This window comes from Anabrus simplex, chromosome 1 (assembly GCF_040414725.1).
Source record: "Anabrus simplex isolate iqAnaSimp1 chromosome 1, ASM4041472v1, whole genome shotgun sequence".
Classification (NCBI taxonomy): Eukaryota; Metazoa; Arthropoda; class Insecta; order Orthoptera; family Tettigoniidae; genus Anabrus; species Anabrus simplex.
Window position 1 is genome coordinate 711,578,058 of NC_090265.1, and position 15,710 is coordinate 711,593,767.

Genomic DNA, 15,710 nt, shown 5'->3' on the forward strand with positions numbered 1-15,710 from the left:
TTTTGAAGTTCATCCTTCCAAATATTGACAATTATACTCTGCTTAGTGAAGAATGCCACAAAGTTGCAGAAATGTGACCAACAGTCCAAAACTAACAAAGACATTGAAGATGGCGGATATCAGATCTCAATTCTGATTGCAACCTCTTCCTTCTGCTCACCTACATTTCTTCTAGATGAATATTACAAGTCCTCGCCATTCAACTACACTTGTAAATGTAAAAAAATCTTACAAAGCCTAATACCCACAACTAAAAATTATGTTGTCACACCACACATTGAGGGATGCCAAGCACCTTAAGACACTTTTCTGCACCTTTATTTACTGCTGTTTACATACATAGAGGACACTCAGGATTGTAACCTAGTTGGAAATGATAGGAGAGTACTAAGGCAGGTCGTTGGTTTTGTAATGATCTGTCTCTACAAGTACTAAACAAAATTTTTAATACAATTGTGCAGATCAGTACCATGAAATCATTCTAATACAAGTTAATAGAACGTTAAAAGTATTTTCAACCATTTCTGGTATTCCATCTTGAAACTGATGCAACTCACAGCTGGATCAACTCCATATCAGATACAGATAGAAGCTCACAACTACTTGTAGTTCACTTTCGGGCAAGTCCATCCCAGACAGATATCTAACCTCCAAGTTGATGTAGCGGACTATTGAGTAAACGGGTCCATATCAGAGGCAGAGAGATAGATGACCTTCAAGGGGATGTAGCTGACTGCTGGGTGAAGATACCTATACCGGAGGCAGACAGCAGCTCCACCTCCAAGGTGATGTACTTCACTGCTCGATGAATGAGTCTACATCGACGAGAGATCGATGTTCCATCTCCAAGTCGATGCAGGTCACTGCTGTGCAAACAAGTCCATATTGACAGCAGACAAAAACATAGGGATTGAATTCTGCTGATGAAGGTATTTCTCAATGATCTCTCCAACCGATAATGAGAAGTCTGTCTCGAGCAAGTTTACTTCCCCACTTGGTAGCACCTTAAACAAGATAAGAACAATTATCAATAGAACAGCATTTGGATACGAGTCAGAAAAGGGAAGAAAATGAAATGCCATTGAATGAAATGCCATTGAATGAAATGTAAAAATGAATGATCTAGTATATTTACTAATACAGCAAAAACATAAATATATGTAAGTACATGTTTTGAGAATTAATATTACCTTCTTCAGCTTACACATTAAAATCACGTGCATGTAACAGACCTTATTTAAAACTTTTTATGTCCTAACAAAAAACTGGTTAATAACAATACAATGAAAACATTAAAAGTTCAAACATGAATATCATTCATGTTATGTCAAATGTCCTGTAAAAAGTTTGTACACTGACTGAGCAAATGTCATGGGATAGGAGACCTTGCAAGCAGTGGCTGTGCATGTGACACGTGTAAGATGGAACGTCGTCGTGAGCTGACACCGTTCGAATGGGGTATAGTGGTCGGTACCTGACGGATGGGAAGGCGATTTCGGAAGTGGTGCGGGAATTCGGCTTCACACAATCAACCGTACCCAGGGTGTATCAAGAATGGTTGAATGCGGGTGTCACCGTCCACAACAAACAAGAGACCGGCCGTCCAGCCACCCTCGATGACCGTGACCGGCGACATCTGAGACGGATTGTCAATAGTGACAGATGGGCAACTGTGCAACAAATCACGGCTCAATTCAACACAGGCCGTGCTAGACACGTCTCCCAGTGGACAATCCGTAGGAACATGGGTTCTAGGGCATGGGAGCCGGCGCCGCACACGGGAGCCACTGTTAACCCAACGTCATCGGACACAATGACGCACATTTGTCGCCAGTCACCAGGGATGGACACTGGAACAATAGCGTAACGTGTATGGTCGGACGAATCACGATTTCAACTGCACAATGTTGATTGGAGGCACCGTGTATTGCGCAAACCACATGAAGCGATAGATCCTGCCTGCCTCGAACGTGTGGTCCAAGGCGCTGGTGTCTCTGTTATGTTCTGGGGTGCATTTTCCTGGTATGGAATGGGCCCCCTAGTTGTTCTGGAAGAGACTTTGAATGGAACGCGGTATGTTGAGCTGCTCGGAGATCATCTCCACCCATTTTTGGGTTTCCAGTGCCCAGGCGGTTCTGCGGTGTTTCAAGATGATAACGCGCCGCCACATCGTTCCCATGTCGCTCGGGAATGGTTCCATGAACATGCAGCAGAGGTCCAACGACTGCCATGGCCACCCAGGAGCCCCGATATGAACCCTATCGAGCATATCTGGGATATCCTGGAACGCAGGCTCCGAGACATGGATCCTGCACCCACGAACAGACCAGCATTGGCGGCCGCTCTGCAAACGATTTGGTGTCAGCTGCGTCCAGAGGACTACCAGAAACTTATCGACTCACTTCCATGGCATCTCACTGCAGTTCGCAGGACCAGAGGAGGCCCCACACGCTATTAGGTGACCATCCCATGACATTTGCTAAGTCAGTGTATATGGTACAGTAAAACTTGCTCAAAGCGGAGTGTCTATAAAGCGGAAACTTGTCCGATGTGTATGAAAGTTATGGTCCCGGCACACTGGATATGGCTTTGCATGTAATTTATGTTGTATAAAGCGGAATGTGCTCAACATGGAAACGGAAAGAAATTCTAAAAATAATTACTGTATAATGCAGAAATTGTGTTTTAGCTGTGAAATTCATTTAGGCATACCAGGTACTGCAGGTACATAAATATTTCACCAGGAGAAGAGTCAGGTGTTTACAGACCCTAACACGCTGCTCTAATGAAGTCCGGGTTTCCCAAATTCCTGGTAGAATGGGATTTAAATCTTCACTAATTGTCTGACTCTAGCCATGGTTCGTAGAGATCTTTATCTTGATGTACAACTTAAGCCCAATTCTAAGGTAAACAGTTCCCTTAGTTTGTGTCCTGTCAGTAAATTTGTGTCAGTTTTGAAGGCAGCGCGATGGCTAAGAAATATACGTCACTAACACTGAACGAAAAAGTGAAAGTTATTGAAGCGAGTGAAAAAGGAAAAGTTGTCAGTGCATGAAATTATGTAGTGTTTCAGATTAGGAAAAAAATCGAGTTTATGAGATTTTAAAACATAAGGACGACATTACTAAGCAGTGGATGGAGGGGAATGGACAAATGAAGAGAAAATCTAAGGTAACAGGCAATGAAGAAATCAAAGATTTAGTGTGGGAATGGTTCGTCAGTGCCCGTTCAAGAAACTTTCCGGTTAGTGGACCTATGCTATAGAATGAGGCTCTTGCCGTTGCTAAATCACTTGGCAACACCGTCTTTAAAGCATTAACTGGGTGGCTGGAGAGTTTCAAACAAGACACAATATCGTATGGAATGAAGTCTGTGGCGAGTCCAAAGACATGGATAGAAATGTAGTAGCCGAGTGGAAATTGAAGCTACAAAATTTAATTTCTGGCTATAAATTTAAAGACATTTTCAACGCTGACAGAACAAGATTGTTTTTTCGAACCTTGCCTTCAAAGTCACTTGCGCTTTGTGGGGAAAAGTGTGGTGGGGGTAAAATATCGACTTACAGTACTGTTGAGCAGTAAAATGGAGGGGGGAAATAGAAAGACCCTGGTAATAGGGAAATCAGCAAAACCAAGGTGTTTCAAAAACTTGGACTTGCACAAGCATCTGGTAACTTGGAGGAGCAATGGAAAAGCCTGGATGACCAGTGCTTTAATGGAAGAATGGCTGAACAAATTTAACCATAGAATGAAGAAGGAAAATCGCAAAGTTATTCTTTTTCTCGACAATGCCACTTGTCACCCATGTGTTGCTTTCTGATGTCAAGCTAGCTTGGTTTCCACCTAACACAACCAGCGTTGTTCAACCTATGGACCAAGGAGTGACTTACACCTTTAAATCTCACTACAGGTGTTTATTGATGCAGTCACTGATCAAGAATGTTGATACAGCTGCTAAGTAATACCTACTCCCTTGCACTCTCAGTTTCCATACTGGATGATGTCAACTAGGTCAGTTTGGCTATGAAACGGATCAAACCTCAAACGGTCGTAAAGTGTTTTGCAAAAGCTGCACTGATATCTACGCTGAGTCAACAACAGAATTTTGCATGTAATGTTGATTAATACATTCGCAGTGACAACTAGCTTGCTACTCACTACAGCTTCTAGTCTGCTGTACAGCTTCTGAAGATCCGCTGTACAGAGAATGAAGAAGATGATAATCCGAGGGACGAAGACCAGGAAGAGGAGGAGGAGGAGGAGGAGTAAAGCTCAAGTCAAGAAAAAATACGCACTCATGAATAAGCTATTGAGTGTGTCAGGGACATTATGAAATTTGCTGTCAAGTCGAATTCACCGCAACTTCTTGAGCTACTGTACAGCACTAAAGACTGAGACATGACATCAAGGAAAGTTAAACAGGTTTTGTTTGTTAGACATGTGGAAGAAGAAATAATTTGACAAATACAGTATTGTGTGTAATGTGTTATATGTATACTGTAATTTTTTTATTAAACATGTGGAATAAGGCAGAAACTGTGTTATATAGTATGTGTTACAGCGTATGTATTTTTATTTCAAAATGCTATTTGCTTTACGCTGCATTGACACAGATAGGTCTTATGGCGACGATGGGACAGGGAAGAGCTAGGAGTGGGAATGAAGTGGCCATGGCCTTAAGGTACAGTCCCAGCATTTGCCTGAAGTGAAAATGGGAAACCAAGGAAAACCATCTTCAGGGCTGCCAACAGTGGGGTTCGAACCTACTATCTCCCAAATACTGGATACTGGCCGCACTTAAGCGACTGCAGCTATCAAGCTCGGTACAGCAGCGTATGCATACTAAAGTTTGTCTATTAAACATGTGGAATAAGGTAGAAATTTTCCAGTTTTCATTCAAATCAAAATCAAAATCTCTTTATTTGCAAATGAGGTGTCTACCTCGGTGGCAAATGGTACACTAAAATACATTATTGTCGAGCACTAAATTTTAAATTAACAAGAGACGAAGAAAATTTTCCTAGAATACAATATTATACAATTTACGCTAATAATTTGTTCTATTAAACACACACATCATCCTTAATAAATTTATATTGTTTACAAAATTCTACTTATAATATCTTACAAACATAGTCAACTCATATACAGTATGTGAAATTACTCCTAATAATAATATACAACTGGTATAAGATTAAAATTAACATTGAATTTATTTACATATTTATATTTTACGCATTTTGGAACCTAAGTAGCATAACGACCTGCTGCGTCTTAACCAGAGCCCCTTTTGCCACCACTTTTCAGAGTTCCTGAAGGGCCTTCACAGCTACCGTAGCGGTCCCAGGGCCCTCGAAGTCCCCACTGTACTTCACCCCTACAGGCAGTCCCCTACTTGGGCTGTCCAAACTCCATAGACCAGGGGATGGAATTAATTTAATCACACACATTTTTTATTTACAATAGCCTGCACTGGTCGAATGCCCTCTAACATTTCATTTATTTTCTCTGTTGTTGTTTATTCTCTTCTTGAATATCTGTACAGATTTTGGAAAAGGATCAAACACTACCAATGGTAAACTGTTCCACTCCTTCACGCCCTTCCCAATGAATGAAAATTTACCCCAATCGCTTCTGCTAAAATTCCTTCTAATTTTGTACTTGTGGTCAGTTCTACCAATATAATTATCTTCCAACTGAAGCCTCTCACGGATATCTCTCCATGCTTCTTCTCCTGTATAGGCTCTATATAATCCTATAAGTCTAGTTTTCTCCCTTCTCTTACTTAAAGTTTCCCAACCAAGTTCCTTTAACATTTCTGATACACTACTCTTTCTCCTGAAATCCCCTGTTACAAACCTTGCTGCTTTCCTCTGCACACCATCTAGTTCTTTTATTAGGTATTCTTGGTGAGGATCCCAAACACTGTTTGCATATTCCAATAAGGGACGAACCATACTTAAGTAACTTTTTTCTTTTAATTCTTTGTTGCATCCTTTAAGTAGCCTCATTATGACCTGTAACGATCTGTATGCTATCCCAACAATGTCATCTACATGACCCTATCAGTGCAAATTACTTTCAAATCTCACACCTAAGTATTTGCACTTGCCATCTTTAGGGATAACTACCTCATCCAAAGTATATTCAAATTCAGTTTTAAAGCTCCTGTTTGTAAATGTTGTAACAGTTGATTTGCCTCCATTAATCTTCATATTATTTTCTTCAACCCATTCTTGGATACTCTCAAGGTCCCTTTGTAATTCTGAGCAATCCTCAATGTTATTTATTTCCCTATAAACAATTATGTCATCTGCATACAATCTTATCTTCGATGTTATATTGTTCCCTAAATCATTTGCGTATATTAAGAAAAGTAACGGAAAGTAACTTTCTCTTCCTGTGATATATTATTTCCTACTTTGACTTTCTGAACCCTTGAATTTAGAAATGTTCTTATCCAACGTATAACCCTTATGTCCAATCCTATTCCCTCCAATTTCTTTAATAATATTCCATGTTCCACTCTATCGAAGGCTTTGGAAAGATCTATGGCTATGCAATCTAACTGGCCTCCTGAATCCAACTGATCTGATATGTTCTGCTGAAATCCCACCAGTTGTGCCTCGCAAGAAAATTTCTTTCTAAATCCATACTGGCTCCTCATGAACCAATTTTTATCATCACATATCCCTCTGATGTACTTTGCTATTAAACTCTCCAGTATTTTGCAAACTATACTGGTCAGGCTGATTGGTCTGTAGTTCTGTGGTTTCCTTTTATCACCCTCTCCTTTATAAATTGGTATTATTATAGATTCCTTCCATTCCTTTGGTATTACACTATTATTTATGATATAGTCAAAGAGAAATTTAAAATAAGGCACTATATACCACCCCATTGTCTTTAATACCTCCCCAGTAATTTGATCACTTCCTGCTGCTTTTCCTTGCTGAAGCAGTTGGATTTCTCTGAAAATATCTTCATTTGTGAATGAGAAGCTTTTTGTTTCCCTATGTGTCTCTCCCTCTCTATCTTCTGTTATGGTTTCCAAGTCCTGAAAATCTTCTACTGAATCTCTGAATTCCCTACTAAATAGATTTGCATTCTCAGTATCTGTTAAATGGTGTTCACCCCCTTCTCCCACCATTGTAGGGATTTGGATTCCTTTTCCTTTTTGATTCCTAATATATGAATACAGCTTTTTCCATTTCCCTTTGTGGTCATTACCCTCTTGAAGAATGCCATTCATATAATTCTCTTTTGCTTCCTTTTTCACTCTATTCAGTTCCCTCATTAGCTGTTTTCTAGTTTCTCTATTCTCTCTACCCTCTTTGATTTTCCTGTTTACTATTCTACATTTTCTTTTTAATTTTCTTATTTCCCTTGTATAATAAACAGGGTCTGAGGTCATTTTACCCTTCTTAACAGGTACAAATCTCTTCTCTCCTTCCCAAATGATTCCTTTAAATTTAGCCCAAAGTGTATCCACATTTCTCCCTTCACTCATCCAACAACTGAATTGTGATTTAAGGTAAGTCCCAAATTCCTCAACTTTAGTTTTTCTGTACAATTTCTTGTCTTGTGTGACCCTCTTATTAAGCATTTTTGGTACCAGTCCTACATCCATTATTACAGCCTTATGGTCACCTATTCCTTCAATTACCTCAGTTTTATCAACAATTTCCCATGGTTTAACCAAGAATACATCTAGTAAGTTATTGAGACGAGTCAGTTCTTGTACTACTTGTGTAAATCCTCCCTCCCAAATTAACTTATTTGCCAGTTTCTGTTCATGGGCTTCACTTGCAGCTCCATTCCATTCAACTTCAGGCAAGTTTAGATCTCCCCCAATTATTACCACATCATTATTATTGTTTTTATGAGTATAATCTATTATTTTCTCAAATATTTCCATGTCTCTTTCCTCTCTTCCAGGCCTGTATGTTCCTATAATTCCCACCTCCTTCATATTATGACAAAGTAATTTTATCCCTAATATTTCATCCCTTTCATCGGTAAACCATTCATGTGAACAATAAGCTTCCTTCACCAGAATAAACACCCCTCCTCCCTTTTTATCTCCTCGGTCTCTACGATAGACTGTGTACCCTTCTGGAAATACTTCTCTATTACCCACCCCTTCTCTCAACCACGATTCCACTCCTATCACCACATCAGTCTCATTGTGTACGGTGCAAACAGTACATAATATGTTGAGTTAGTTATAGTGCAGGTCTATGCTAGATATTGTGTTACTGAGATTTGCATCACCAAAACTAGACTAATGGATCAGGGGTAAGTAATCTGTGAATCTTTTTGTATAATTTTGTTCAATCCAGAAACTTGGTCTAATTTGGGATAATAAATTTGTACCCTTGCAATTCCACTCTGAGCAAGTTTTACTGTACTAAAATTGAGCTGCTTTGTGTCTCTTGCCACTCATCTCCGATAGGTCGGATTACTGCTGTATACCGATTTGAAAAAAAAAATTGCTTTACGCCGCACCGACACAGATGGGACTCATGGTGACAATGGGATAGGAGTGGGAAGGAAGTGGCCTTGACCTAAATTATGGTACAGCCCTAGCATTTGCCTGGTGTGAAATGGGAGAACATGGAAAACCGTTTCAGGGCTGTCGATAGTGGGGTTTGAACCCACTACCTCCCGGATGCAAGCTAACCGCACGGCCAACTCGCCCGGTCGTACCGAGTATAAAAGCCTGCCTGAATGTTGGCGGGAAGTAGCTGGGGAGTTAGGTAACTTTCTTCTTTAGCATGGCGTTTCTCTAGTTCATAAATTTTCATATACTACTGGTACGTAACAAACCATTTCATCATAGTATTCGAGCTATTCAATCCCTACTCTGAGGCACTGATTGGAATGAGCAGTGTGCATATTTAACAGAATAATGGCATAGGAGTGTTCACGGCTGTCTGTGGCCTGGTCATTCCAGCTCTGGAAATTCGGACTGTTAGATCTTCACTGTAGTACTGTTCGATAAAAGTGAGAAAATGTGCGTTTTTTATTTATTTATTTTTTTTGCTATTGGCTTTACGTCGCACCGACACAGATAGGTCTTATGGCGACGATGGGACAGGAAAAGGCTAGGAGTGGGAAGGAAGCGGCCGTGGCCTTAATTAAGGTACAGCCCCAGCATTTGCCTGGTGTGAAAATGGGAAACCACGGAAAACCATCTTCAGGGCTGCCGACAGTGGGGTTCGAACCACCTATCTCCCGAATACTGGATACTGGCCGCACTTAAGCGACTGCAGCTATCGAGCTCGGTCGTTTTTATTTTATTTTTATTTGATCGAGTATTTTATATGATAACATTGCTTTTAATCACTACTTTCCTACTGACATTTTAATAATGGCCTAAGTTGACTACAGTTAGGAGAACCACAAAGACAGTCTTTCTGAGCATCCCATAGCGAAGCATTACATCAGCTAGTAACTAATAATAGTAATTAAGTTAATATGGACCACTGGTGGCCATCATGGTCAAGCTTATAGATAAAGTGAATGATGACAAACTGCATGTCAATATTACATCAAGCTATGCTAACTTGGATTTGGCAGCTGAAATTTTTTACAATTTTAAAATTTCATCGTAAAGCTGTGAGAAAGAAAGAAACACGTGAGAAACCAAGAAAGAATGGAACATGAAGAACACACAATAGGATGAAAAGAACGACAGGTCAGTGTAGAGGGAGCAAAAGAAAGAAGAGACGAAGTCAAATATGAAAACACAAAAGCACAAAGACAATCTTCACATTTTCATGCACTGCTGTCTTCAAACAGATAGGCTAACTCCTGATCAATCCCAGTTCATCTCAATCCCAGGTTCATCAGTAGGGTGGGAGGCATCTTGACAAATCTGTAGTCTTAATGATGGAAGAGCTGCACATAGAGAAATACTTAACAAAAAAGGGGAAAAACAAAACAAACAAAAATTATATAAGTGATTGAAGGAAAGGGATAGAAGGAGAAGGGAACCCAATGGGGCATCTGGGATATACCAGGTGTATGCATAAGTTTTTGCCGGTTTTTGTGGTAAAGAAAACACGTAATTTTCAAGGGAAATTCATTTTTTGTTTATTCAAAATAATGGCCACCGGCTTCTACATACTTCGCTCATCTTTCAGGTAAGTTATGAACACCATGCCAGAAAAACTGCTTGTCTTTTGTGGCAAACCATTCGTCGAGCCATTTTCCAACTTCCTCGAAATTGCTGAAGTGCTGCTCTGCGAGCACGTGTTCCATTGATGCGAAGAGGTGATCGTCAGATGGCGCCAGGTTGGGGCAGTACGGCGGATGCGGAAGGATGTCCCATACAAGCGATTTCAAGGTATCTTTCACTGATTTTGCTGTGTGAGATAGCGCATTGTCGTGTAACAAAATCACTTTGCCATGTCTTCTGGCCCATTCCGGTCGTCTTTCGATCAATGCGTGATTTAAATTAATAATTTGTTGGCGATAGCATTCTGCATTAACAGTTTCTCTGGCAATTGCTTGTCTTCGCACTTCTGTAGTCTACCAGTAGTAGTCCTACACATTGAAATCACAATGTTTAAATTGTCGAAACCATGCCTCACATGTTCTAATCGATGGAGCGAGTTCACCATATGCTTCTACCAGCAAACGATGACTTTTTCTTTTGATTAAATAAGAAAAGCAATGTGTGCCGCAAATGTTCTTCCGGCACAAACGTTGGCATGATCACTGAACGATACAACACAGACGCTAGTGTTTGGCAGATTCAACTTATGTGTGTTGGTAGGTTAATGTCAGACGAACTGACATATGTGTCAAATTCATATGCTGCGTACTGTTCACTGGCGCCATCTTTTAGTGAAACCAGAAAAGAATTATGCATACACCTGGTATGTTCAATCCAGCTGTCTCCTCTATGACAGGGTGTCCACCAAATCCAGATTTTGAAATTCCCTGACATTTCCCCGTTTTTCGGCCATACAAACAATTTTTTTCCCCGACACACAATGACAAAAAAGTCACCCTCCGCCTCTTTTCTTCTAATTTCTTAAGCAACAAAGCGGCCTTTCTTCCTATTTTTTTTTTTTCACAGAATCTTACTTCCAATGCTTCATGTTTCTCCTTTAGATTTTGAACATACAAAAAAGCATGAGCATTCCTTGCAGCATCGAAAATGTTCTTATTAATGGAGACCTTTCCAATTCCACCAAGGTTTGAGGTAGCATAATATATTCTTCTTTGTGTTACAAGGGATTCTTGTAGCATGTTCTCTACCATAATTTCTTTACTAACAGAAAAACCACGTTCAAGTGAAGCATTTCCATGAAACATTATTATTATTATTATTATTATTATTATTATTATTTTTTTGCTATTTGTTTTACGTCGCACAGACACAGAAATGTCTTATGGTGACAATGGGATAGGAAAGGCCTATGAAGTGGAAGGAAGCAGCCGTGGTCTTAATTAAGGTACAGCCCCGGCATTTGCCTGGTGTGAAAATGGGAAACCACGGAAAACCATCTTCAGGGCTGCCGACAGTGGGGCTCGAACCCACTATCTCCCGATTACTGGATACTGGCCGCACTTAAGTGACTGCAGCTATCGAGCTCGGTAAACAATATTATTCATTTTGAGAAATGAAGCCAACTTAGATTTTCAAATTTACTGTTGGCAAAACAGTGTGGAGCCAAAAGTGATCTAACCTCTCATCTTAAGAAGACAAAGAATTCACTACTTCTTTGAAAGTATCATTCTCACAAACAGAAGTGAACTTCTTTTGTATATGATCGGCTTCATTACCCGAGATCCATTTGTTTACAACGAAGGCATTTAAAGCTATCCTTAGCCGTTTGCTGCTTAGAGGTTGCTTGGCTACACTTGGATCAAAACAAGAAATTCCTTTAGTCAGTTTATATGCCAGCGGTGACCGTTCAAGTAACTTCTTGCACAAAGCTAGCATTCCTCTTAGACAATCTGTACCGGGCGAGTTGGCTGTTCGAATCCCACTGTCAGCAGCCCCGAAGATGGTTTTCCGTGGTTTCCCATTTTCACACTAGACAAATGCTGGGGCTGTACCTTAATTAAGGCCATGGCCGTTTCCTTCCCTTTCTTGCCCCATCGTCGCCATAAGACCTGTGTCGGTGTGATGTAAAGCAAATAGCAAAAAGGACAATCTGTGCGAAACACTAATATATCTCTATCACTTAATCCAGGAGTGCCACGAAGTGCTGCTCTAGCAGCATAACTTAAATCAATTGCAGATGCAGGCAGAAGATTTTCTTTACTGTCTAAATTAATTTTGAGGACATTTTTTGAAGACTGCAGTGGCTCACACTTAACAAACCTTGTCATGACATTTTTCATTGTTGCAATGAGAGATTCATACAGGAGTGGTGAAAATGGAAAATCTGTCTGAAACTGTTTTAGGAATGGTTCCAATCTCCAAAAGGTGATTTAAAAATTGACAACTTGGCCTTAAGAAGCTTATCTTTAAGTGAAGTTGATACTATTTTGAAGCTGTTACAGTTTGGGATTTTCTTGTCTCTGTTCCTTCCACATATTTGTCAACATTAGGTAGGATATGTATAGCACGTTCAATGACTTTTGAATTTTAAGCCATCTTATAGCACAATATTTCAAAGAAATAAGTGTGAACCTGAATAATGTGTATAATCAGCACGACTTGCAGGAATGTAGCAAAACAAGAAGTGAAGAGCACGAAAAAACTTCAAAAAATTCCCCGGGGTTTCTTTTACTGACATTTTATATGAATTGTGCACAGTATGCATGCCACAAGATCCAATGTTCACCAAAATAGGAGCATCTGGATTATCTTTTAATAAATTACCAATATCCTGAAGGAACTTTTTATTAACATTTGGACCATCCATTGAAATTTGTACGAGTTTTTTTTAGATTGAGTCCTTGCAGTGCTCGCAAAAAAAATTTAACAAATCTGAGGAGGTAAGAGTGACCAAGGAACACGGAATCGAACTATGAAGTGGTATCAGGCTTGAAACAGCGAACTACAAGATCCATTTAGCCCATCTGAAAACTTTTTTTTCAGTGACTCGTCAAAACCAATGGTGAAATGTGTGCACTTGCTACACATCTCAAGAACTTGTTTATGAAAACAGGGAGCCAAACCATGAGTGATTGTATATGCAACTTTTGTTCTGTGCAGTTGAACTTTCAAAGCTATTTCAGAGTCTGGAAACATTACTGGGAACAAACATACACTAGCGTCACTGGCACGTAAAGAATGGTGTTGCATGACAGTATGCATGTACCATATAATCTCAGCTTTGGTTACTTGCTCTCTTGAAAGATAATTCTGTAGACATCTCGTCTTTGGTGAACCTTATTTAATGGAAGAAGAAGAAGCAGTGGAGTCATATGTGATAAAGAAGCAGTGGAGTCATATGTGATAGAGTTTGTTGTGGTAGCTGTAGCAGGCAGAGGGCAATTTGTGTTTGCGGCCAGGGTATTATCTACTGAGTTTAAGTCTTTTGTTACTTCACTATTTGAATGTTCTTTTTTTAAAATAACTTGAAAGGGATGACGAGAACTAGCTGAACTTGACACTACTGGCATTCTTCTTTCCTCCCATGTGACTTTTTAACGTCTGCTAACAGAAAATGATGTTTTACATATTATGCAATACTGAAAATATGTCTTGGGGCATGGGTTTCAACCATGTTCTGAAAGTATCATCAAGCAGCCACCTTTCATTAAACAAAGTTTTCTTTCGCTTTGATGAAGACATTGTTGGCTGAAAGAATAAGGAAGATAAGGATATTGCAAAAATCTTTAAATAGTCCTATACTCCATACAGCTTTTTTCTAAATTGAGAGTTTGCAAAACATGTGAGCATTGCCATACCTATACTGCCAGCACTCTAGTGCTTCGATAACAGCTAATGCAATATAACTCATTCACAAAACCTTCAAAGATAGTGTATGCCCTTCCTAACAATATCAGACACTAAAACAAGAATAGGTACATTATTATTAAGAATAAGAGAAATAAATTAAATGCGCCTAATGACTGGCATAAGGAGGAGGTTATGGCTGATCAAGAGCACGGTGCCAATTTTTGCTGAGTCACATTCTTGCCAATTGTCTTTCACGAACTATACGGGGTATGGTACACAGACGAACTATATACTAACCAACACACAGATGTAAATAAAATTACATCTACAGTAAATACTATTAAACCTATGCTGCACACTCCGAGCGAGGTAGCTTAACCACATGGTGTGCTTCTATTACACGGATAAATATGCTATGTCAATTTTATCTGGCAGAAGAACGAATTTCCAGACTTTTTTTGAATTCCCTGACATTTCCCGGTTTTCCATAAGTGTGGACACACTGTTTGAGTTAGTTTACTCCACAAGCATGGCTTCTCTTCAATCCTTTTCAGTAGTTCTTTATTTGTAATTTTATCCACCTATGAAATTTCATTATCCTTCTGTAGCACCACATTTCAAAAGCACCAATCCATCTCTCATCAGCTCCAAGTTTCACCTTCATACAACAGTGCTTCAGCTGTTATTTTGCTGCAGAGGTAAGTAAACTCTTGTACACTTTCCAAATGTTGATCATTTAAAGTACAGTGCAGCAGTGTATACCACTGACTAATGAGAAGGATTTCGGATTTTGTTTTGTTGATCTTGTTGTACGTGCTAAAGGTGGATCTGATTTCTGCTAAAGTAACATTCAAGTCATCTTCATTTTCTGTCAGGACTGCGACGTCAACTTCACAGTGAAGCATGGTGATTCTCTCGCCTTTAATCCTGATGTCTCCAGTCACTGGTAAATTATCATTTACTTTATCTGATGCTTTTTAAATGTACACTAAAATCTTGTTAATTCTAAGTCACTGAGATGCAAAACTCGGACTTCGAATTATGTGATTTCGAATTAAGCGCCAACTCGTAATTCAGAAATGCCAACCGCTGCAGCGTCACTAAGACCCATTAATGCATGCAATCACCTTGATTCACAGTTTAAACCTTTCAAATGCCATGAAAAAGCTATTTCCAAAACGTATCCAACAAGGTGCATGTACATTATACAAATAATGCACTGGATAAATCACTGGCAAGCATAACCTCACGCAACAAAAGAAGAAAAACCCCACATGATTCAAAGACTAGGACAAATTATGCTGGCTTCCCTGTGTAAATGCTTTATTTTTAGAATTACTGCACTGTTTGCATTTTTTAGATGCCTTGTACTTGCACGGAAAGTGTCCGACGCCCTTAAAACATCATGTCCTATCAAGCTTTCCTATGCCGAGGGGAGGAAGTCTTTCGCTTCCGTGTGCATTGCAACACAGTGCAATGACCCCCTCCCTTGTATGATTTCCGGGCTGGCACTTCTCTCCTTTTAAAACCATAAGTCGGTTTGGGCTCAGCATGAAAAAAAAAAAAAAAAAAAAAAAAAGCAGTTTCAGCAGAATTGACAATATTGTTCAGCGCGTACAAATTGATTATATGAGCCACGCATTTGTGCCAGCTGTCAGCATTGCCAGTGTTCGGGTATTCTGTTTCTGTGCACACTGGCTGCTATGTCATACTGTGGTGTTTCTTAAAATGTTCAATACAAAAGAATTAAGATTTTACTCGAACTTAGCAAAGATGAAGCACACTGTAGACACACCCGAAGCAAGTGAAAGTACGGAAAGCTACCCCAAGACGTTCCA

General features: G+C 39.6%; 1 protein-coding gene across 1 annotated transcript in view; it reads right to left on the reverse strand.

The window, feature by feature from the left end:
* Window positions 1–427: 427 nt before the first annotated feature.
* Window positions 428–15,710, reverse strand: part of Mad1 (Mitotic arrest-deficient 1) — a 333,861-nt gene continuing 318,578 nt past the window's right edge. The window contains exon 10 of the mRNA XM_067136015.2: window positions 428–1,004. Within this exon, the coding sequence (XP_066992116.1) occupies window positions 861–1,004 (144 nt within the window). The 3' untranslated portion in view covers window positions 428–860. The remainder of the gene's footprint in view (window positions 1,005–15,710) is intronic.